The following is a 23255-nucleotide window of genomic DNA, read 5'->3' on the forward strand; positions in this document are numbered from 1 at the left end:
GGCCTCAGCTGTTAAAAATAAAACTGGTGCACTCGGCAGCATGGTTCAATTTACAGAATGTTGCCCTTCCACAATATTTATTTTAACTGTCATTGATGCTGTGCTGTTTAACAGAGCTTGAGCAGAACAGCTGATTCACATATCAGTACAATAACATTCTCTGCATGGCATATGCTTTACAACGAAGTCATCTTTCTTACTGAGGAAATAAGTTTTATACCCCTTCAGCATCTTCCTCCTCATGCTGCCTATATGAAATACTCTGACTTTATTTATTCCCCACTCTCCCTTTTGCATTAAAGCTAATGAGTATCTCTTCATCCGATGCAGGGTTTTCTGCACTGAAAATGTAAAAATACTGATGACTTCCACAATCTCTGCAACATTAAGATAACTTGTGTAGTGAGTAGCAAAGAGTGGCACAATTAAGATAAACCTTCCGTCATAGCCTGACAACGAACTGCGGGCTTCCGGGCAACTTCCTTCTCCAGGTCTTTGACATGTCCATAGTTTGCTACGAGATCCAAAATGGGAAACACTAACCAGAATTCAAAACTATGGTTGGAGGATGTTTCTGAGTCTAGTTTGGAGTAGAAGTAATTTGCCGACTGAGGGGTCATGGTGGCAAATTACCGTATAATTAGCACTGAACAAGTATTATAGGGGAGAGCATGTATCATTTTGTAATGTTGTTTTGTCTTGTTGCCACCTTGAAGACTTTCAGCTGATATGTGTGTTACTAATAATGTAATTAGTTCATTAGAGTTGTCTGAATTAAGCCAGTGTGAGCAATACACTCATGGCAAAACATTATCAGCCTCTACATATGTAGCATAAAGATTTTAATGTGCTTCCATGAGCAGGAAGAAGTTCCAGGGCCACAGCACTTACCCACCTGCCCACCTTGTTCAGCCCCAAGCAGCTCCTCATGTGCTTTCTGCAGCCACTTGCAAGCACATTTGCAAAGCTACCGTAAGCAGGGGGTGGCATAGTCTCAAATTGGATGGGGGACCATGTGTTGAGATTCCTGCATTGCGGGAGGTTAGATTAGATGACCCATCCCTTCCAACTCTACAATTCTATGATGAATACACCTAGTGACTCAGTTATTTAGGATAAATGTCAACATTTATGAAAAACATGAAATTAGAAACTCATGCAAAGAACCGAAAAATTATTGCAAAAACCACCGTATCCCTTTGGGGCTTGCAAATTCTTAAAGAACCAGGAATATTTTCATCAAAGGAAGAATTTAAAAACAACAGAATGGCAATTTTGTGTAAATTTTCCATGGATCTCTTCTAACTCTAACATTCTACGATTATATGAATCCAACCCTTTGAGAAGTAAATTCCATACGTACCGTAATTTACATGTTGTACCATGTACTTTCATTTTTTTAGTTTATTCTTTTTAGTTATTCTGTTAATGGTGTTGTTGTTCTTGTTGTTTTGGCAGCCACTGAAACATTATTTCAGTGTCCTCGCTAAAAAAGCCAAGCTTCACAAATAATTCATTCTCATTAAATTACTAGGCTTCTCTATATGCGAACATCTAAAATAACTTAGGTTGTTTTTTTATTTAAAAAAAACCGTACATAGATGGTCAGTTTCCTATCCCCCATAAAACTAATTCATTATTATTGTTACTATTATATTTATACCCCACCTGTTTCCCAGACGGAGACTAAAGGCAGTTTTCTTTTTTTAATAACAGCTATATCAAATTTGCCCCAGAAGACCACTCTTGAGGGCAGAGCTGTCTTCTAGGGAAACAGACCAGATGAGATGAGGCAACCCAAGTCCGAAAGACAGGTAAAAGATTATGACTGGTTTGTATCAGGAATCAAGACGTGGGTCTAGTCTCTGCTGTGAGATTAACACAAGAAACTTTGTTCTACAGGCTCAGGGGGAGCACAGCCTAGAGTGAGGTCGGCGGGGCCACTGCTGGCAGGGGCAAGTCCACAGTGGGTGTGTCGGCTGCGCCCTGGACAGGGCTGGGCTTGCGGAGTTCCAGTTTTTTGCTGAGCTGGTTGTAAAGCTCCTTCAAGGCTTCTCCACTGTCCTTGGGAGGCTCCAGTGACTTCAGCAGGGACTCTAACTTGGCAGGTGTCACCTTGTGGTGGAGGTGAAGCAGGAGCCTCAGCATGTGTCTATGTACATTCTCCTTCCTCAAGCAGGCGGTGAGGAAGAAGTTATCAAAAAGGCTAGTGCAGAACTCCTCTTGAGTGAACTCGTCACTGAGGAGAGTGAGGTTGCTGGTGAGCAGGTGCAGGAAGATGTCACTGAAGGCCAGATCACTGAATGTCTCCCCAAGCGTGGGGAGCAGCCGGAGAAGAGCGTTCTTGTTCCTCTGCTTGGTGATGTGAAGCACGTAGTAGAGCCCAATCTGGCAGGCAATCCAGTGCTCTTGCATAAATTTGGGTAATATATCTGGGATTGTGGTGGGGTAAGGTGCTGGGCCCTTGCCTTCCAAAGGCAGCTTCTGATCGACGGTAAATGTGTAGTCATCCACCACAAAGGTCATCAACAGCGGCAGGAACTTGGTAATCAAGTCTACTTCCATTCTGGGCTCCTTAAAGATCTGACTGTCAATCATGTCCCAGGCTCCCTGTCCCAGTGTCAACATTCTCAGGAGAAGCAGAAGATCGGGGCTTTCCCTAGGTAACATATCCTGCCCAATCAGTTCTTGCAGGTGGCGGATGGTGCTCAGAGCCAAGGTGTTGATGGCAAATGGATCACACAGTATCATGGATAAATCCCCCAGGACTTGCTCTTGCCCTTTCATCGCTCCATCGAGGAAGCCTTGCAGCTCTCGGGCCCGCTTGTTGTCCACAAACCTCTCTCTAATGCAGGCATCCAGGCACCAGGTAAACTTGTGACAGGGGTCAACCAAGCAGATCTCGCTGATATCTAGGTCATGCAGTGACATCAGGAGCTCTGCCCGCAATGTGCAGTAATGGACATTGCGTGTCCGAAGGAACAAGGTCCGCAGGAACTGCAGCACCATGTCGTAGAGTTTCACGTTCTTCCCGATCATTTGGGTGAGCTTCTGCACCACATCTCCTTGGCGCCTCATTTTGGGAGTAGGGCTGAAGAAGTTGTGCAGGACAGAGAGGTTGCCGCTAAACAAGGCATTCTCCTTCTCCAGGATGTACTGCTTCAGCAGAGGGGACACCTCGTCACCAAACAAGGCCTGGTTATCCCGCCAAATCTGACGCTTCACCTCCACGGCACATGCTTTGTACAGGTCCTTGTCAGTCATCACCAGCTTCAGCTTTTTTTCTGGCACCTTGGGCAGGTGTTGCATGACACACATCACCACAGGTTGGATTGATGGTACCTTGACCAAGGGAAAGCTCTTCTCCAGGAGGTCTTCCAGCTGCTTGTATCTTTCTCCAGCCTTTCCTTCAGAGGCAATGGCCGAGACCCTCTCCAGCAGTTTCTCCCTCAGCTCCTCAAACACAGACTGGTGGAACTCAAGCCTGAGGGTGCCGTGGAGGTCCAGGAATGGCAAGGCGGACTGAAGAGTTGGCAGGAGGATGCCATTTTCTGTCTGGAACTGCTCGATGGCCTTGAGCGGCTCCGTGCAGTTGGTCAGCGTCTCCTTCAAGTCTTCCCCGTTAGCCACTCCGAGCTCCTGCAGCCCGGCAAACATGGCGCAGCACCCTCCTCCTACAATGTGGTTGCTGTTTTATAGATAATACTGCTTTGTTAATAATAGTATACAACTTCGGTTGTAATTCTGAAGTTCAGGTTATTTTTCAGTTGCTGTTTTGTTCCTAGCGTTCCGTAGATTGCAACTGTTTTATTGATGATTTGTTAATCGTTTTGTATGATTTTGGCTGAACTCGTGATTCTCTGCTATGTCTTAAATTATGCTGCTACTACTTTATCGCCCGTAAGCCGCTTCGAAATCCATTTGAATGGAAATTCAATCGATCAAATTCAATTTCTGGAGCCTTGCTGCGCTCCAGGAGCAGCGAGCAGCCGTCGTCTCTACAAACCCTAGAGCGCCACTTCCGGGTCTCTAAGGCTACAACGTGACCATAGAGCTATAACCCAACGAGTCTATGGGCGGCGAAGAAGGACAACGGCGTCTGGGGGAGGGGGAAGGGAAGAGCCAGCCGGAAGAGGAGGGGCGGAGAATCCGCCGGAAGCTGCGCCAAACGGCCCCCGGCGCGGTTGGCGCGTGCGCACGGTCGGCCTTTCGCAGCCGGCTTCGCCGCGCAAAGGAGGGAGAGGCGCCCGCGCGCGCGCGCCTCGGGGGCCCAGACAGGACCTTGACGTCGCGGGGTCCGCCGGCTGCTTAGCCGGCCTCACTTGCAGGTACCGGGACTCGGGGCTTGGGCTAGGGAGCGCGAGGAGGTGTCCCCCTCGGAGCCCCGCGGCTGTTGGGTCCCCGGCGCCACGGCCAGGCCCTAAGGGGAAGGAGGGTGTGTGTATATATGTATATACGTACGCTTTGCCTGTCTGCCTGTGGAAGCGAAGGGCCTTTTTTGACGGGAGACACGAGTCGTCAACCGCGAGGGTCTTCTGAAAGGGGCGTGTGTGTTTGACAGCGGTGGGGAGACGCGTGTCGGAAGTGGCTGTGGGAAAGGGTGCGGGGGCAGGCAGGCAGGCGCCATGGGCGCAGCGGCGGGGGAAGTGTCAGGGAGCTGCTGCTTCCACTTCTCCCCATTTTCAGGGGTCTTTTGGGGGTGGGTACGTTGCCCTTGCTTGGCCCGCGAGGGTATTATGGAACCGCTCACCCGGAGATGCTTTTTTTAAGCTGCGAGATCTGACCATTGGTCTATCCAGTCCTTCATAAAAGTGTTTATGGGGGCGGGGTGTTATAGGCTTCTTAGAATGGTAGAGTGGGGAAAGGGACCACACGAGGGTCATCTAGTCCAACCCCCTTAAAGGCAGGAATCTTTGGCCCAGTGTGGGGCTCAAACCCATGACCCTGAGATTAAGAGTCTCATGCTGTACCTACTGAGCCATTCTGATCATTGCTGGATCCTGCCAGCAGCCCATCAAGCCTCTGAAGAAATAGCCAGTTGGATGCTTCTGGAAGCTCACAAGAGGCCATGAAAATTATGGTCATCTCTTTAAAAAGTACTTTCCTGTACCATCCCTCTGATCACAATAATTAGGAAGATTCTGCTGTAACCCGCAACCCTGAGATCAAGAGCCTCATGCTCTGCCTCAGCTGAGCTATCCCAGATTTGTTTTGTTATTGTATTTTTTATTAGATGTTTTATTTTCTCATTTTGTGTTGTTGTCGTTTTTGTGAACCACCTTGAGATCTTTGGATGAGGGGTGGTATACAGATTTAATAAATAAGAGTGATGACCAAAACATTAGTGATGCTTTTCTGCGACTGGTGGCGAGCGTCTCTCTTTAGGGCTTCTGGGGGAACAGGGCAAAGGCCCTTTCCCAGCACCCCTACTGCATGGAAATCGTTTAGGTTGTAAAGGGAGAGGATCTCCTATAAGAAAACCGTGACTTGCTTCTGCTGAGCTCTTCAGACAGTCTCCTGAACTTCTCAGGATCCGTGTGTAGAGATGTGGGGAGCTTTCATACTGTTAGGCTAGTGGGCTCTGTCCAAGGCAGAGAGGCTGTGTTAGTGAAACCCTTTGATTTGGAGATTGAACCTGTGCATTTCAAGTATTAAGTTCTACCTGTTGGAATAGTTAAGACTCCATTTTCCTTTTCTTATTTTGGGTATATTTCCCTTGTTTCTAATTGGTAGTGGAGACACACCCTTTTCTAGTACCCTCCTCCACCCCCTTTTCTAGTACCCTCCTCCACCCCCTTATCTAGTGTCAGGGCCCAAAGCATAGAAAACTAGTCATGGGAAGGGATCGAACCATATGTCTTGTGACTTTAGGATAGGTTAGAGGTCTACATTTTTATATTTATTTTTTGCATTGACAGTGGAACCTTATGCACAAGCCGTAGGGGAGGAGTCAATAATACAGAAGCCCCAAAATGGGGCAGATAAACCAGAAAATCCTCTTGTTTGCAGGTGGTAGTATTGTTGTGACAAACCCACAGTCTTCTTTGCTAGCACATCAGAGCATAGCTGTCAAGTTCTCCCTTTTTTTAAGGCAAATTCCCTTATGCTGAATAGTCTTCCTCACGAGAAAAGGGGAAACTTGACAGCTATGCATCAGAGGGTAACTTCACAATACTGTATAATTAAGGTTCAGATGTTAAAAGTGCACTGTCCAAAGGTTGAGATGCTGGCAGTACATATTTAAAGGGAGATTCAGGAGGCCTTACCTGGAAGTACCGTAAGTCCCATTTAAGTCTATGGGGGCTGAGTATTTATTATTATTATTTATTCAATTTATATACTGTCTATCAAAACATCCCAGGCTGGTTTACTACATTAAAAACATATTTTACAGAGCAATATAATAAAACATAAAGTAGACATAGAACTGCATTGTTAATATCACATTTCCAATACAAATGGGAAGGAATGGTAAAGACTTTGAAACATTTTGGGGTTGTAATTGTATAGGGACTTGATTAAACATATTGTATTGATGTACTCAGTTTAAAAGGATATGACAGACTGGGGAAATACAAATGTGTCATAGTTGATGAGGGTGCAACCAGGGAAAATTAGTATTTTGCCCAAATTTATATATTTATTCCCTAAGCAGTAGTTACAATGAATCGTTGAGTGACTGGCAGAAGCTATTAGCGAGGGTGAAGAAAAGCTCAGGATATGGGTGCCACATATTTTATATCCTGACATTTTCCACATAAAGGGGGGGGGGGTTTGTACAGGAGTAATGCTCTAACAAATTGTTCTTTATAGAATTATGGGTTTTCTCTGGAAAAGAAGCACAAAAGTAGGTGCCAAACAATTCAAGCTATGCTTACATTGTCTAAGCCTTGACAATCTGACTGAGGTAGGTAGTGTAAAATTCTGGAATCTTACCAGTTTCCACCTTTTTAGGATAAGCCTATTTTAGACCTGTTTGGGTTGTAGATTCTTTAAAATTATTGGGGGGAAATAGTTGCAAGGTTTTTAAAAAACTGATGAAGGACATGCATCTTGTAAAGAGGGAGGTCAAAGTTAAATTAAAATATGTTATCAGTATATACAGCTTCATGACTTGGCTAATGTCTGTAGAGCCTTACTGAGTTTGCAGACTTATTGACAAACAATTTATCTAATCAAAAAGAACTATCTTGGTCATATAACCTGTCAGGGTCCCTCACCATCCTATGTAGTTTGATTGTTTCAGGACAGAGAAACACAAATTGAGGTGGAGGTGGCTAGTCTTCAGATCCAAAGGTTTCTTCCTCAAACAACTTTAGGTAAATCTTTTTTCCCAGGATTATAGCAAGGTGGTACAGTATATCCCAGTCATAATATGAATCAGCAGTGTGTTAGACTACTAAGGGTAGGATAGACAAATCTTTGATAGCTATGTCCAAAGGCTAAATGATATCAGGCATGTATGTTCCAATGTAGTAATGGGATCACTAGCTGTTTTATACTGTACCAGTTGAACCACACATTCTGTTAGGGTGTTCAGACATAAACTGTGCCAGAAATTAGAAGGGAATTGAATTATATTGTTACTGATTGCTGCTAAAATGTTGCTAACTTAAAGATAAAAGTGCGTAAGTTCACCTGCAAAATGTGGGAGCTCTTAATCATGAACAAGATCTCAACACAGTCGTACCTCGGGTTGCGTCCGCTGCGGGTTGCGTTTTTTCGTGATACAAACGCGGCATTCTGGGTTCTGCTGCGCGCACATGCGCAGAAGCGCTCTATTGCGCTTTCGTGCATGCGTGAAAGCACCGCTCGGGTTGCGGACTTTTCGGGGTGTGAACAGCACCCCGGAATGGATCGGGTCTGCAACCCGAGGTACCACTGTACAAAGGAACAACCAATTGTTTGGGGGCTTTTTAGAAAAGTGCTTTCAGTTTCTTAACTGTGCTGAGTCCACCAAAACAGTGCACAAACAATCATTTTGCTTTAACTCAGTGACATTAAAAAATGAATGTTCAGAATCTAGAATTTGTGATTGATTTTGGACCTCGGTTTGTACATTTAAAAATATTTTCCTAAATATTTAAAGGCCTTTTTCAGTGAATTTTAAGCAAAAGCTTCAAAATAAGTATGAAGAAAGCAAGTAAATGGATTTCTGATTTGAAGACTGTCTATAGTTTGTAGTGCTGTATATGAACTAAATTCACTTATTATGAGTTATCCCATGAGTGTAGCCATAACACCCAGCATATCTTAGCTTCAAAGGGCCATAGCAGAGCAGAAAAGAAGTTGCTGATCATGAATTTGCAGAACACTGGTGGATGAATATTGCCAGTAGCTTATCGCTGCATCTCAGTTAGATCGGGGATAACTTAAAACACGGGTGTCAAACACAAGGCCCGGGGGCCTAATCCGGCCCGCTAGACCTCGTCATGTGGCCCGCGTAGCTGCCGCCGACAATAACCGCTGACAGTAGTTCTGGAGCCTGCGATTGGCCGAGGGTCAAAACCGGGGGCGGGGCTGCAGGCGGAGGCCGGGGCGCTGGAGCCGCGCTGATGGCCTTGGCCAGGGAATTTCAATTTCGAATGAGGCTGAGGGAGGCGGTGGCACAGCGGCCAGATGGGGAAGTGAGATGCAGGAGGAGGAGGAGGAAGCCCGCCGAGGAGGTAGGAAAGCCCTACAGGCGCCGCCGGCAAAGTTGGTGCCGGTACGGAGCAGCGCTGGATTTTTTTTTGGCGGGCTTTGCTGTTGTCTCCGAGAGCGAGTGAGGCGGCACTGGGGAGCTGCCGCCCGCCGCTTCCCTTCCTCTCCTCAGCTGCATCCGGGAGGTGGGCGAGCGAGCGGGCGAAAGGGATGCGGAGTGAGCCTGAGGGGGAAGTAGGCAAAGCGCAACAGCTGCTCTCTTGATGGAGCCGGGTTTCTCTTCCCTCTTCCCAAGTTTTCTCCTCATAGACACTCGGGAGGGTGCCTGGCTTTTGCTCTGCCCCCCACCCCCGAGCTGCCCTTTGGCTTCTCAGTTCCGGCGGAGCTGCTCCTCGGGGGGCGGGAGGGAGGGAGGCGACGACGACAGCACGGGTTCCTGCTCTTCCCGCTCTGCCGCCGCCTCCTCTCAGCCCCTCGTGATGTAGGGCTCCAGATGGAGTCGCCTCGCGGTTTGAGTAGGTGGGAGGGGATTTTTGGGGGGGGGAGGTTTTCAAGCTTCCTCTGCCTGCAGTCCCGGTAGGGAGAGGTGGCAGCGAAGACGACAACAGCGCGGGTGGGGGGAAGAGCAGCTCTGAGGCGAAGATGCACGTCCGCTGGGGCTGCCGCCGCCTTCCTCCTCGGGAAATCCGCTGCCCTCCCTCAGCGCGAGGGGAAGGGACTCTGGCGCTGAGGAGGGAGGATGCAAAAGAAAAGCAGGGAGTTGGCGCTGCACCGCATGTTCCTGCCCCTCTCCAAAGCATGGGGTGGGTTGCAGTGTGTGGCATCCTGCCTAGCGGGGTTTGGGTGTGCGCAGGGCGGGAGAGGGAAGCCCTCTTTCCTTCTGCAGGTTTTTAATCCCAGCAGTGGCTTTCTCCTTCCTGCCGAAGGTTTAGTTGAGCCCCCCCCCCCCCCGGAAGCCGTCGATCCCCACCTTTTGTTCAAATTTCCCTCGTTTACATCCCCTCCCACACACGCGCCACGACGCAGGAATGTGATCTGCGTGGGGGCGGGAATGAGCTTACATTATTACAAAAAACAGTAATAATTGAATGCAGTGACAATAATTTATGATAATAAAGAGTGGACACATACCGGTAGTCCTACAGACACAACCGGCCCTTTGAGGGTGACCAAACTGCTGATGCGGCCCCCGATGAATTTGAGTTTGACACCCCTGACTTAAAACATTGTCCAGTGTGTGTTTGTGTGTGTGTCTTTGTCTTGTGGATAACTTAAGTTATTCACACATGCAAGTCTTCCTAGCAACAGCATGAAATACAGAATTGTAGAGTTGGAAGGGACCACAAGGGTCATCTAGTCCAACCCCCTTCAATGCAGGAATCATTTGCCCAGTGTGGGGCTCAAACCCATGACCCTGAGATTAAGAGTCTCATGCTGTACCCACTGAGCCATTCTGATCATTGCTGGATCCTGCCAGCAGCCCACCAAGCCTCTGAAGAAATAGCCAGTTGGATGCTTTTGGAAGCTCACAGGAGGGCATGAAAATTACAGCCATCTCTTACCATTGATCTGAGGACAATAATTCAATTTAATTATTCTAGCTGATAGCCACTGATAGACCATACTTTTAAAAAAAACACAATCAAAGCTAGAGACCATTGTCACAATCAAAGCAAGAGACCATTGTCACATCATGCAGGTGTGGAATTTCCTTTAAGTCCAGAGCAGGTTAAACACCAGTATTTGAAACAAAGAAATTTCATATTCATAGTGTGTTTTACCTTGTCTGAAATGAATTTCAGCAGTGAAGTGCATTTTCTTGCGACTTTTCCTGGGAAAATATTCCTATGCAAGTTACTCTAATTTGCATAACAACATTTTTCAGTTTGCACCACATTTTCTGATACCCTAGAGTAGGCATCCCCAAACTGTGGCCCTCCAGCTAACAGGGCCAGTGGTCAGGGATGATGGGAATTGTAGTCCAAAACATCTGGAGGGCCGAGGTTTGGGGATGCCTGCCCTAGAGTAATGTAATTAGCATGTTTATTTTTCTTTTGTTTAGTAAATGAAGCTAAAAACTTTGAAACTGCCAATTATTGTCTAATGTGTTACAGCAGTGGTTCCCAACAGGTGGTCCGCAGACCCCCAGGGGTCCACGAGCTATGCCAGAGGGGTCCGCAAGATGCTAAAAAATATATTAAATATATTTCGTATGATAAGAGATTTTTTGTTTTGGCCGCTTCCTGCAAGAGCAGAGTCTAGCGCAAAACTAGAATTAGATAGAGGCAGTAGTTCTGCTGTGTGCCGTTAGGTGGCGCTTTACAAACACTACTGTTTTGCAAAGAGGCAGCGCGCGCATTCTACTAACGCTCACCTCCCCAAGATGCTTTGCGCGCGTCGGCTTCATTTGTGCGCTACTGCGCAGGTACCCTGTCTTCTCCATTCCCCTCCCTCCTCCCTGGCGCGCGCTGCCTCTTTGCAAAACAGTAGTGTTTGTAAACAAAGCAAGCATTTTCTTCCATGTATTTCATGAAAAACAAATATAGGAATCGGCTCGACATGCGGTCGGATTTCAGAGTGAAAGTTTCAAGTTTGGAACCTAATATTTCAGAAATAATGGACTCAAAGGACAGAATTAACTCATCTCATTAAGAACTGAAAATTAAAACTAACTGTATACTGATGGAGTACTCTGTTGTAACTGTAAAAAACGTATAAATAAAAAATATAAAAAGACTCTTAATTTGGCTCTCACTTTTTAATTTTAGAATTAGGAATTAATGGGGGTCCTTGTCACAACAGCGGCTCGATGAGGGGTCCTCGAGAAAATTTTGTTGGGAACCCCTGTGTTACACAGTATACCGTATTTGCAGTTGACATCCATTCATTATTATGAATGAACATAGGAAATTATCCTCCCCCCCTCTACACTTTACTGAATGTCACTTTTTTGGCTATCATTCAGGCCATGCCCAAGAACTGATCCAGCATACCCATTGCTACACACCTGATGACAATGCACTGCAAAACCATGGAAGGCTTCAGTTCATATCATTGGCAGCGTGGGTGATAAGATAAAACCTGACTCTATGCTGCAAATTCCATGGAATCAAACAGAAATCCACCTGCACCACTTTCTGTGCTGGCCAGCCCAGGTATAAGCAGAAACCATTCCAATGTATTTCCTTCCAACCCTATAGCCATTCCAGAAGTATACTGTGGTTGATGGTATTGAAAGCTGCTTAGAGATCGAGGATCAACATCAGGCTTCCTCAACCCTGGCCCTCCAGATGTTTTTGGCCTACATCTCCCATGATCCTTAGCTAGCAGGACCAGTGGTCAGGGATGCTGGGAATTGTAGTCTCAAAACATCTGGAGGGCCGAGGTTGAGGAAGCCTAATGAACATGGAGACATTCCCCCTATTTCTCACCTGACAGCTAGGTCACCCACAGAGCAGCCAAAATAGTTTCTTTGTCAAAACCCGGCCTGAACCCCGACTGTAATGGACCCAGAAAATCAAATTCATTCAAGACTGCTGGGTCTGGTTGGCAGCCACACACTCCAGCACTTTGCACAGGAAAGGGACATTAGCTAGTGGTCTATAGTTGTTAAAGTATTCTAAGTCCGAGGATTCTTTCTTCAAGAATGGACACACTCCCACCTGTTCCCCCTTTCTTGGTGAAGTTTATTATCTTCAGGACCTGATCAGTTGTTGCTTTGCTGCTAGAAGCAGTAAGCCAGGAAGGGCAAGGGGTCAAGCAAACTCATAATTGTGTACACCCAACCAAGTTACCTTGTCTGCATCCCCTACCAACTGAAACTGGCCATCAGTACTAGACTAGACAGTACGCTGGATATTTCCACAGATTGGCCAGCAACAGCTAAGTTGTGGTGGTTGCAAGTGGTTTTATCCTTAAAATGTTTTGCAAACAAGTAACAACATACCACCAAGGCTTCTACTATTTCATCCATAGAGCCAGAGTTTAAAAGGTCTCAAACCGCTTGGAAAAACCCTGCTGGGTTACACTGAGGGGCAATGGAGCTGGTGAAAAACCATAACCTTTTCCCTTACCCTGGAGCTGGTGAAAAACCACAACAACTTTTCCTTACCCCGAGTGGTTTGATCATGAGTTTATAGTAGTGTTTGATTAGATTCTTCTTGAGCTTTCCTCCATTTGTGTTCTGGTTAACTCCCAGCTTGCTTCATTGCCCTCAGCTTTAAGTATGTACCATGGAACATCCTTGGCTCTCTTAAGCAGGAGAGGAGGACACATGGAACCAATTGTGTTAATTAGTCAGGTCATTTTGGTATTTCACAGATCAGCCAGAAATTTGGCAGGAGCAGCAGTCATATCCACAAAAGCACCCCCCTCCCAAAAAAGCCCATTAGGATCCATTGGTCCCTGGGGTGGACCATCCTAATAGACCCCCATACACGCCCACAAGAAGGGAGAATTTGCAGCCCAGTACCGGTAAAGGTAAGGAGGTGGTTAACAGATTCCTAGTTCAAGTCTCAAAGACTAAATGTTATTACAAGACTGCCAAAAGAATTTGTGGACATTATTTCAGAGCCATTGCAAATTTTGAGGATTCATGGTGGGCAGTTGAGGTGCAGGCAGGTTGGAGACAGACAAGTGCCCCTGTCTTCAGAAAATGAGGAAAGGGCTAGTCTGGAAACCTGAAGATCGGTCAGCTTGACATTGTTACCAGGCAAATTTATTATAGCTTATTAAGTTCATGAGCATTGATAAAAGAATACATTGATTTCTAGGAGCCAGCATGGGTTTATCAAGCATAAGTCACGCCAGACCAACTTCATCTCCTTTTTTGACAGTTACTAATTTGGTAGACCATGGAAACGTTCCGGGCATAACATTATCATTATTTCAGCAAAGGATTTAACAGAGTTTCCCGTGGTACGCTTGCTGACAAGATGGTAAAATGTGAGCTGGATGATACTACTGTTAGGTGGCTCCACAGCTGTACCCAGCAAGTGCTTATAAGCACGACTCTGTTCTTGCTTTTGTGTTGTTGAACATTTTTATAAATGACTAGGATGCGGGCATTGAGGGGATGTTTATCCCATTTGCAGATGACACAAAGCTAGGAAGGATAACCAACACCATAGAAGACAGAATCAAGGGTCTTGACAGATTGGAATACTGGGCCAAAGCCAACACTGTGAAATTCAACAGAGACAAATGTGTAAAGTCTTGTATTTAGGGGCAAAAGCGGTGGGCTTGGCAGCAGTACATGTGAAAAGGATCTACAGGCTGATCACAAAGTGAACATGAGCTACCCTTTCCCCCCTTTTTTAATACATAGTCATAAAGTAAGCCATGGCAGGGTTTTTAAGCATTTGAGAAATATAAGACATACCCCGAAAATAAGCCATACTTCCGCGCCACAGAAACCAACCCCCACAGGCACCTCCACTCACAGCGTGCCGGCACTGCAGGAGCGCGATCAGCTGTGAAGCAGTGCTCCAAGAGCTCCGCTTAACAGCTGATTGCGCTCCCGCCTTGTTGGCTGCATCCCCGCATTCCCCCTTCTCGTCCACTGCTGTCCCTGCCACTTCTGTGCTTGCCGCCACCGCTGGGCTCACTGCTTCTTCCTTGCCTGGCCTGGCCAAGGAGCTTGGAGCGCCCTGCAGCGGCAGGCGGAGCACCTGAGTCAGTGGCCTCCGCCTCGCCTGGCCAAGGACGCCTGCCACCCCACCACCTGGAACCAGTGGCTGCTGCAGCGCCGAGCACTCAAGAGAGCCCAGCAGCGCCCTGAGCCATAAAAACCGTACCGGTAATTAAAAAATAAGACATCCAACCGAAAGTAAGCCACCCTGTGTTTTTTTTTTGAGGAAAAAAGTTATAAGGCGGTGTCTTAAAAAAGGGGAAACATGGGTAGCAGTGTGATGTGGCTGTTGTAAAAGCTAATGCATTTGTCATTTGCATTAACAGAAACATAGGAAGGCTCTGTCTGCATCCACTTTCAGTGAAGCTGAATATCAAAGGAGGCAGCTTTAGAGGTACAGTCATACCTTGGGTTAAGTACGCTTTAGGTTGAGTACTTTCAGGAGGGGGGCTGAGAGGAAGATTTTATGGGGAAGCGAATATACATACTGATGGGTCGTTTGCTAATACAGTCATACCTCGGTTTGAGTATTTTGCGTTTAAGTTCTCCGCAGACCCATCTGGAACGGATTAATCCACTTTCCATTACTTTCAATGGGAAAGTTCTCTTCAGGTTAAGTATGCTTCAGGTTAAGTACAGACTTCCAGAACCAATTAAGTACTTAACCTGAGGTACCACTGTACATTGATTATTGCCTTCATTTTATGGATCAGTGGTCTCATTAGATAGTAAAATTCGTGTTAAATTGCTGTTTTAGGGGGTGTTTTTCATCGTCTGGGACGGATTAATCCACTTTCCATTACTTTCAATGGGAAAGTTCGCTTCAGGTTAAGTACGCTTCAGGTTAAGTACGGATTTCCGGAGCCAATTAAGTACTTAACCTGAGGTACCACTGTATTTCAACCTCATTCAAAGTGAAGCAAGCTTTATCTGAAATGGACCTAAGTACAGTGGACTGATCCCAAAGCTTTGGTCCTGCTTTGAGGTTTTGTAGGGTGTAAAAACAGCTGTCAACAGGGTGAATAAAAGTCAATTATTATTTTTTAAAATCGGATTTTTTATTTAAATCAGATTTTTTTGAAGGCGGGTAAGTCTGGGGACCCCTGCTATAGAGCCAAAACTGTAGTACCCAGTGATAGATGTCCGGAGACTCAGGGTAACCCCAAGATATGCAGAAACTCAAGAATATCTGGAGGGAGGGCAGAAACCATAATGGGGGAGACACACACACCACCCTTCAAAACAGCCTGTAATAACTCAGAGTCACGGAAAGCTGAGAGGGGGAATCTGCTAGCAGGCTGGGAGTAGGGAATAGAGCAGTGCATCTGGGGCAGTAGGACAGGAACATAGATAGATACAAAGGGAATAAATAAGTGTCTGGGTGGGTCACTTCCAGGTTCACACTAAGAAGCTATTTTTGAGGAGAGCTGCCCATATACATCAGTGGAGAAAACCAAGATTGTAAAGTAGCTGGGATTGATTGAATCTGTCCACCAACAGCACACACACGCTCCGGGGGGGGGGGGCGGAGAGAGAGGGTTCTTACTGTTTCCTAATTCTTGGTGTGAAACATGCTTTAAAAATACCCACTAATGCCAATGCAAAATTCAAAGGAGATGCAATCCATTGTCCCCAAATTGCAAGGGCTGTTGCTAGAAGAAAGTGGCTCATGATACGGTAGATCTGCAATGTAGCTCACACTGAATACTGCAGCTCAGGCGACAAGTGATTTGCAGCAATGCTGCAGTGTTGTCCAGAGGTTATTAAACCCCCTACTGAAGTTTGGGCTGAAGCTGAAATATGCTGCAGTGTTGTCAATTGCCTTTCCCCCCACATTGCAGGTTAGGCTTGGAGAGCAGTATACAAAAACCCTGCAGTGTAGCTCACTGTTATACACCTATCAAGGGATGGAGAACTGTACTGTGGCAGCTCAGCTTATCACAGCTCTCTACACTACAGTGGTACCCCAAAAGACGAACGCCTCGCGCAAAAAAAAATCGCAAGACGAAAGCGTTTCGCGATTTTTTTGAAGACTCGCAAAACGAAGTCGTCTATGGCCGTGCTTCGCAAGACGAAGCAGCCTCACGACAGGAAGGGAAGCTGCCACCGTCGCTTACCTTTAGGACTCCGCCGCCGCGGCCAGGAGTGACATCCACGGCCGCCGCTTCTGCCTCCTGCGGCGGCGCGGCACTCATGGTGGCCTCCGTGGCTCTGGCCTTGCCCTCCTCAGCGGTCATGCCGGCCTCCGCAGCTCCTCCCCGACGGGCTGGCGGGATCCGTCAGGAGTAGCAGCGGGGCTCGCCAGGCGACCCTTGGCAGCAACAGTGGCGGCGCCTGAAGGAGCGGAGGCTGCGGCGGGAGGAGACCCCTGGCCCTCCTCCTGCTTCCCCCTCCCCAGAGCCTTAAAGACTTCCAGCCGTGGCGGGTGAGTCAGCGCCTTTTTTTTGCGCTTCTTTTTGATCCATAGGAACACATTAATTAAATTCCAAGGGATTCCTATGGGAAACCGCGCTTCGCAAGATGAAATTTTCGCAATACGAAATGACTCGTAGAACGAATTAATTTCGTCTTGCGAGGTACCACTGTATATTCATTGCTAGATTTTCTGAACACATTTTACCCTTTTGCCTCTCCCTTTTAGTTTCCTTATTTTAACTCTTGCATTTTTGAAATCTTATCTTTTGAAACTAATTATGATGGTTTTAGACTTCCCTGGCAATTCTTTGAGCATGTTTCTCTTGAACTTGATAATGTCGCCGTCTGTTCAACTAAGAGATGTAGCAGCAAATGTAACATTGCCATTTTATGGAACGGGTATGTAGGAAAAGCACTGGAATGTACATTTTCCCCTTTTGTACGTGCCTGCTTCAAGTGGAGGGTGCCAGTTGCCAGGTAGCCTGACATTCTAGAGATTTTTTCAAACTGGATTTGCATGGGGAAGGGGAGGATAAGAGCAGCTGCATTGATGATGGATCGGAACATATTTGAATCCAGCATGTTTGTATCTTTTGAGCTGTCTCAGAATGACTTATCTCCAAAGCTGAGCCCCTTAGATGTGGATGAAGGACTTTTGCACACCACAATAACACATGGACAACTTGTGACACAGTTGTAACTTATGTTGCTTTCATATTAAGTGCAGCTTGGAGCTTTATGGAATTTTTAAAGTGTGTGATTTATTTCTGCCTCTGCTTTTTCGTTTTATATATTATCCTTGATAATACCTTCAATTTATATATGAATAAGGGTTGACTCTTACATTACCTGGTTACCTGTGGGCTGCAAGCCACGTGTAATCCTTAACCAGTTTTCTTGTGGCCCTGATTCATGCCTCATGCAGAGATGGTATACCGGTAGCATCAACTAAGTTTTACTCAGTGTAGAGCCATTTAAACAGATGAACATGGCTATTTAATTTAACTGGGTCTACTATGAGTAAAAGAGTACCACCCAGAGTGTGTGGGGGAGAGGAGTGGGGTGGCACAGAGAAAGCAAGCGGTATTTGGCCCTGAAATGCTGCAAGCTCTGCCCTCCATTGAATGCAGCTCCTGTTGACTTTTCCCATGAGTCAAAGGCCCTTCATTGGAAAAAGAGTCCCCATCATGCTGCACACACTATTTGAGGTTGTTTAGGTCTACAGAAAGCAAACCATGTGGCTGATCTAAATGGGTGGTGTGCTTTTTGTTCCTTGTAACCCAAAGTTCACACACATACCTTGTGTGTTCCATTCCCTTGATGCCACAAACTGTGTGTGTGTAAGGGTCGATGAATATTGCAACAGTGAGAATATTTAGCTCTCATTTGAAACTGGCGTCTGCTTTGCCTGGCATGAAATTTCCCCCTTGCTGCCTGCAGAGCATGTTCCTTTGAGAATGGAATGATGCATTGCAGTGTGCATTGGGGCAGGCAGAGGTGGAGTCGAACAGAGATGATTGCCAGGAAAGGCAAGATCTGCCTTCTTCCTTTGCAGCTGATTGACTACTCTCCATGTCTGGGTCATACTGCTCTGTGAGTGGTGGTAGGAGTGAACCAGTTTTCAATTTCTGTACACTTGGGAGTGACTTACAAGAGCCCTCTATAAATGAAATTTATGATGTGGGAAAATTCTAACACTGTTATCTACCATCTTAATCACAATAGCATGATCTCAGTTTAACTTAATTCCATTTACATGTCTCATGTTTGCTCATAACTGGGTGCTTTCAACCAGGGTTATTAAATCAATGGGACCAGAATTACTGGACTTAAGTGAATACACAAATTAGGGCAAATATGAGCTAAAATACTGCGCAGAATTTTTGCTGTCTTGTTTGTTATTTGGGGATAGGTTCTATACCAGTAGAGCAAAGACTTTCTGCTGAAGCTACATGGACTTCAAGGGGAGCCAGAATTGACACTTAATTTGACATCTATATTCACTCTTGCTATAAAGTTGTTTTTCTCCACTGCTTGCTACCTTCAAACTCTTGGAAGCACTTGCATGGGAACAAACACTTTTTCCAACCCCATTTAGCAATTTAATCTGCCAGCTAGGACTATTTTTCAACAGCTGCCACTATTAGAGGTGATACATTTAAATAGAAACCTAAAAAAGAAAGTGGCAGAATGTGTGTGTAAAGTCAGTCTGGGAAAGCCTGTTGTAAGAGAAAAACTTCCCTCTACCATACTGATTCAAATAAATGTTGCAGGAAGAATATTAAATTTTTGCCTCTTTGAGGTTACTCTGGCCAGGAATTAGGAAATTCCCTAAACACTGTTGGGGTACTTAAGGGAGCTTAATAAAGAGTTTCTCAGAAGAATTGACCCAAGTGCAGATCTTCTGCCTTTATCCCTGTATGTTTGACACCACACTTTGAGATTATATCTTCATCAGAATTATTATTCTTATCTGCTGTTCGTCTTAGACAAGTTAACTTGCTGGGCTAGGGGTGGAGTTACTCCCTTGATACCTGCCTTTAACATGTTATACCTCTTGTAGGGTTGGAAAAGAAATCTATTGGCATTGCTAAAATCAATAAAAATTCAATTGAATGAAAGAACAGAACAGAAAATGCTCCTTTGACCCATATTTTATTTCTAATTACATTGCTATTTAGAAATCATGACAACTTCAGGAAAAGAGAACTTCCGATTGAAGAGCTATAAAAACAAGTCTCTGAATCCGGATGAAATGCGCCGCCGGCGTGAGGAAGAGGGCCTCCAGCTACGGAAGCAGAAACGAGAGGAGCAGGTACGCTCCTCTATAGCAATGAAAATGAGAAATCCCATATTCAAATGCAGGATCTCTTGGCTTGGGTGTTACCCAACTTTGGATGGGCGGGGGAGTAGGGCATACCATTTTAGAGCGTGAAACATGATTTTTGCAAATTTACTTTTGTAAATTTATTCAGTGAGGGGTCTTAAAAATACGTTTTTGTGTGTGAGGAATTCAAACCTGCTTTTATTTTTGTGATCGGACAACATTTAGCTTGATAAACCTACATTTGAATAAAAAGCACGTGGATTAAAGCATATGCTACTAAGCATACAGCATTACTTTGTAATCATAAAACAACAATAGAAAGTAATGGCATCAATTACAGTAATAATAATTTTAAACAAGTTTCATCAAGACTTGCTTTGATTTATTCTTGGACATCTGCTGCCAACTTGCTTCTGCCTCTGATGTAGCCTTCAGGATTCTCATGTGTATACACCCTGCCCCCTGCCTCTGTTCCTTGTTTCACAAACTTCTGCATAGACTGAGCATGACAAGGCCACTGTGGAACCTGCATGGACTCATTGATGAACCGACTGATTTCTGCTGTAGTAAGACTATTCCAAAGGAGGCTACCCTGTCAGACTAGTCTATTAGCTCCAACAGAGATGAAACACAGAGGTTGATGGAAGCTGTCTTCCTTGGATGTACATAAAGATCTCCCAGTGTGTCATCATCTCTGCTCCTCAAGTCAGCAATATTTTGGACACCAGCTCTCCTTTTCTCACTATTATCTGAGCACAAGAGTGTCTGGACTATCATTTCTCAGAATGCATACCATGCTGAACACTGGGTGGTTGGCAAAACATCATCCACTACAGCCTTATTTTGCAGCCTAATTCACCACAGCTGAGACAAGATGTGCTGTGGACCTCCCAAGTGTTTTACTTTGATGTTGTGTGATGTAATGTGTCGCATGGGCGTAGGCAGGGGTGCAGGAGGGGGCAGCTGCCCCCCCAGAAGCAAAAAATTAATGTATTTTACAGACCATAACCAGCACTTTTCCCCTCCAAAAACTGAAGTGGAAAGGGCTTTGCTTTAGCAAGAGCAGCTAAGTCTCCGCTTGCTGGGGGGGGGGGGACACAGCTGTAACAAAAACACATCAAATAAATAAAGCAAAGTGGCTACCAGTAGTTAAGCAGTTAAGACAATGGAGCATATACCCCCAGGCAAGATTCGATAGCTGACCATTTCACCCTATTGTTCTTAAGTGGGAGTTGTTAATGAGCATTCAGGAGCATTAAGAGTTCTATTGGCGATTTAATGAGGGTGCAGACTCAGAGGATTCAATTTGACTAAGGTGGCTCTGCAAGGCTAAAAGGAAGTGAATAAGAAAGGGGGGCTGTAGCTTTGAAAGACACAGTGATGTTTATAAAAAGCAGTGGTGTTCCAGTCTGCCCCTCCTCCTGCATCTGTATACTGTAAATCAGGGGTGGCCACCTCCCAAGAGACTCTGATCTACTCACAGAGTTTAAAACTGTGGGTGATCTACCTCCTTTTGGGGGGTTCAGGTCAAAGCTGTTGAGTTTTTTTAAGGAAAGGAAGCCCTGTTTTTTTGGGTTTAGGTCAAACTTGTTGGGCTTCTTTTAGGAGGGAGGGAGGCCCATTTTTGTTTAGGGCTTCAGGTCATAGTTCAACTTTTTTTAGGGAGTAGGAAAATTTTGGGTGAACTTTTTTTAGGGGTGCCAGTGACCTACCAGTGATCTACCACAGACATCCAGTGATCTACTGGTAGATCACAATCTACCTGTTGGACGTGCCTGCTGTAAATCAAGCAGAGAGAAAGCTGCTTACAAGGCTCCTGTACATGCAGAGTTCCAGCATCACAGCGTCACCCAGAGGCACCCACAAATATGAGTTATCCCTCTCTCTATTTCTTCCTTCCTTCCCTCCCTCTTCCATCCTTAATAAAATACGGGGGGGAGGGGGCAGATCAGCCCCACATAGAAAGCCCATCAACATGGGGGGATGACTCTTTCAAATACGGTATTTACCAGTAATTGGGGGGGGGGAGACACCTAGGCCTCTAGGAGTTGGCTGCTATGCCTAGGAGTAGGACAATTCAAGAAAGCAGAATGATGCATATGCTATGGTAATATATCAATAGAATCATAGAATTGTAGTTGGAAGGTACCACAAGGGTCATCTAGTCCAACCCCCTTCAATGCAGGAATTTTTTCCTAAGGTGGGGCTTGAACCATGGTTGAAATATTATGCTGATATACAGCAACGCCTCGGAGCCGTCGTGGCTGCGGCCGTGCCTTGCCTCGCCCTCGCCCGCCCTGCCACCCCCTCTCACCTGCCCGACCCTCCCGTCCTCTCCAGCCAAGCAGGGTAGCCGCCAACGCTGCCAGCCCCAGAAGCACAAGGTGGCCGCTGCCGCCACCACCACAATGCCATCAGGCCCGCTGGCCCTGTAGCCCCGCCCACATTCCCACTTTGTGGCCCCTCCCCTCCCGTGCCTTGGCCCCGCCCCTGAACGACCATGGCTCCCCCCCCCCTAGTTTTGATCCTGGCTACGCCCCTGATGTGTCGGATTAGGACATGGGAGACCAGGAATTCACTGATCTGTGACCCCACTTTATGATTTCTATGTAGTGTTTGATAAATCATTATCTTTGGTTTTACTCTCTAAATGTAGAAACACTGTTAGTTGTAACTCTGTCATTTCTCTCCATATCTCTCTCCAGTTGTTTAAACGTAGAAATGTTGCTACAGCTGATGAAGAAGCGGAAGAGGAAGTTATGTCAGATGGCGGATTCCATGAAACCCAAATGAATAACATGGAAATGACTTCTGTAAGTGGAGCAAAGACTTGACAACTCCATTCAGTTTGCTTTTCCTATAGTGCCAACTGTGATTTCTAAGGCTGCAATCTCAAAACACACTTCTCTGGAAAGAGGTTCATCTATGATCACTTGGACATGCCTAACTTGTGTATATTTTGCAGTGGTTGCTGCACTCTACCACTGAAAGTGCCCTGTAAAAGACTTGTTAAGGGAGCAATCTAGACTTTGCCCCTGCCTGTGGGACTTTGCAGAACAGTGAGGCCATTGCCACATACACAGCCTTGTTACTCATGAGGGCCAGGGTAGAAAGTGAATCTTGCGCAGCTTTCAGGCCCAGGTGGGCACCATGCCGTCACATGATGGCATTGGAACCGGCTTAGGATCCAATGTTTCAGGGCTTTCTGTTCAACCCTGTTGGCAGGGATCCTGCCAGTGTCCTGGCATATTTGGCAGGCAGAAGCAGGAGGTCAGCACTGATGTAACGATGGGAAAAATCAGCTCTTAGGGCTTTTTAGTGCCAGCCAGACTCAGTTTCTTAAGTTTGGTGTCATTACCTTGCAATGTGAATGCATAGATACCTTTTATAAATTTGGGACTGGGTTAGGTATATCACATAATTAGGGATTACAAAGGTGGTTTGTGTTAAATAGCTGATGTGGGGGGGGGCGGTCAAATCAGGACGTCGCCATGGGGGGAGCTGATTTAACCATTTGCCCCTTGCTATCTCCTGCTCCTATTTTCAGTGGTAGTTTTGAGAAGGAACTTTTCTGGCTGGATTTTAAAGAGGAAAGTGTATTTTAGATACTCTTACTCCCTTCTGCATTTGCACTTGGAGTTGCCTTCATTTTTTTATATACATTTTATATACATTTTTAAATACATTGAGAAGTATTTGCCCTTGAATTTGAGGCAAAAGTAACAATATTTTTCCTTTGTC

General features: G+C 45.8%; 2 protein-coding genes across 3 annotated transcripts in view; one reads left to right on the forward strand and one right to left on the reverse strand.

Moving 5' to 3' along the window:
* Positions 1–42: 42 nt before the first annotated feature.
* On the reverse strand, positions 43–4004 carry LOC118097782 (negative elongation factor B-like). Its single transcript, XM_035141013.2, has one exon. The coding sequence runs from the start codon at positions 3655–3657 to the stop codon at positions 1921–1923; it is 1737 nt and encodes a 578-aa protein (XP_034996904.2). The 5' UTR covers positions 3658–4004; the 3' UTR covers positions 43–1920.
* A 186-nt stretch (positions 4005–4190) lies between these two features.
* The window catches only part of KPNA1 (karyopherin subunit alpha 1), a 37362-nt gene continuing 18297 nt past the window's right edge, over positions 4191–23255 (forward strand). The window contains exons 1-3 of one of the 2 annotated variants that reach the window (XM_035140832.2): positions 4191–4328; positions 19369–19502; positions 22220–22327. In XM_035140832.2, coding sequence (XP_034996723.1) covers positions 19374–19502; positions 22220–22327 — 237 coding nt within the window. In that variant the 5' untranslated portion in view covers positions 4191–4328; positions 19369–19373. Of the gene's footprint in view, positions 4329–14588; positions 14667–19368; positions 19503–22219; positions 22328–23255 lie in introns of those variants that run through there. The other variant, XM_035140833.2, reaches the window with a different exon arrangement.

Source organism: Zootoca vivipara, chromosome 16 (assembly GCF_963506605.1).
Source record: "Zootoca vivipara chromosome 16, rZooViv1.1, whole genome shotgun sequence".
In the NCBI taxonomy this organism is placed as follows: domain Eukaryota; kingdom Metazoa; phylum Chordata; class Lepidosauria; order Squamata; family Lacertidae; genus Zootoca; species Zootoca vivipara.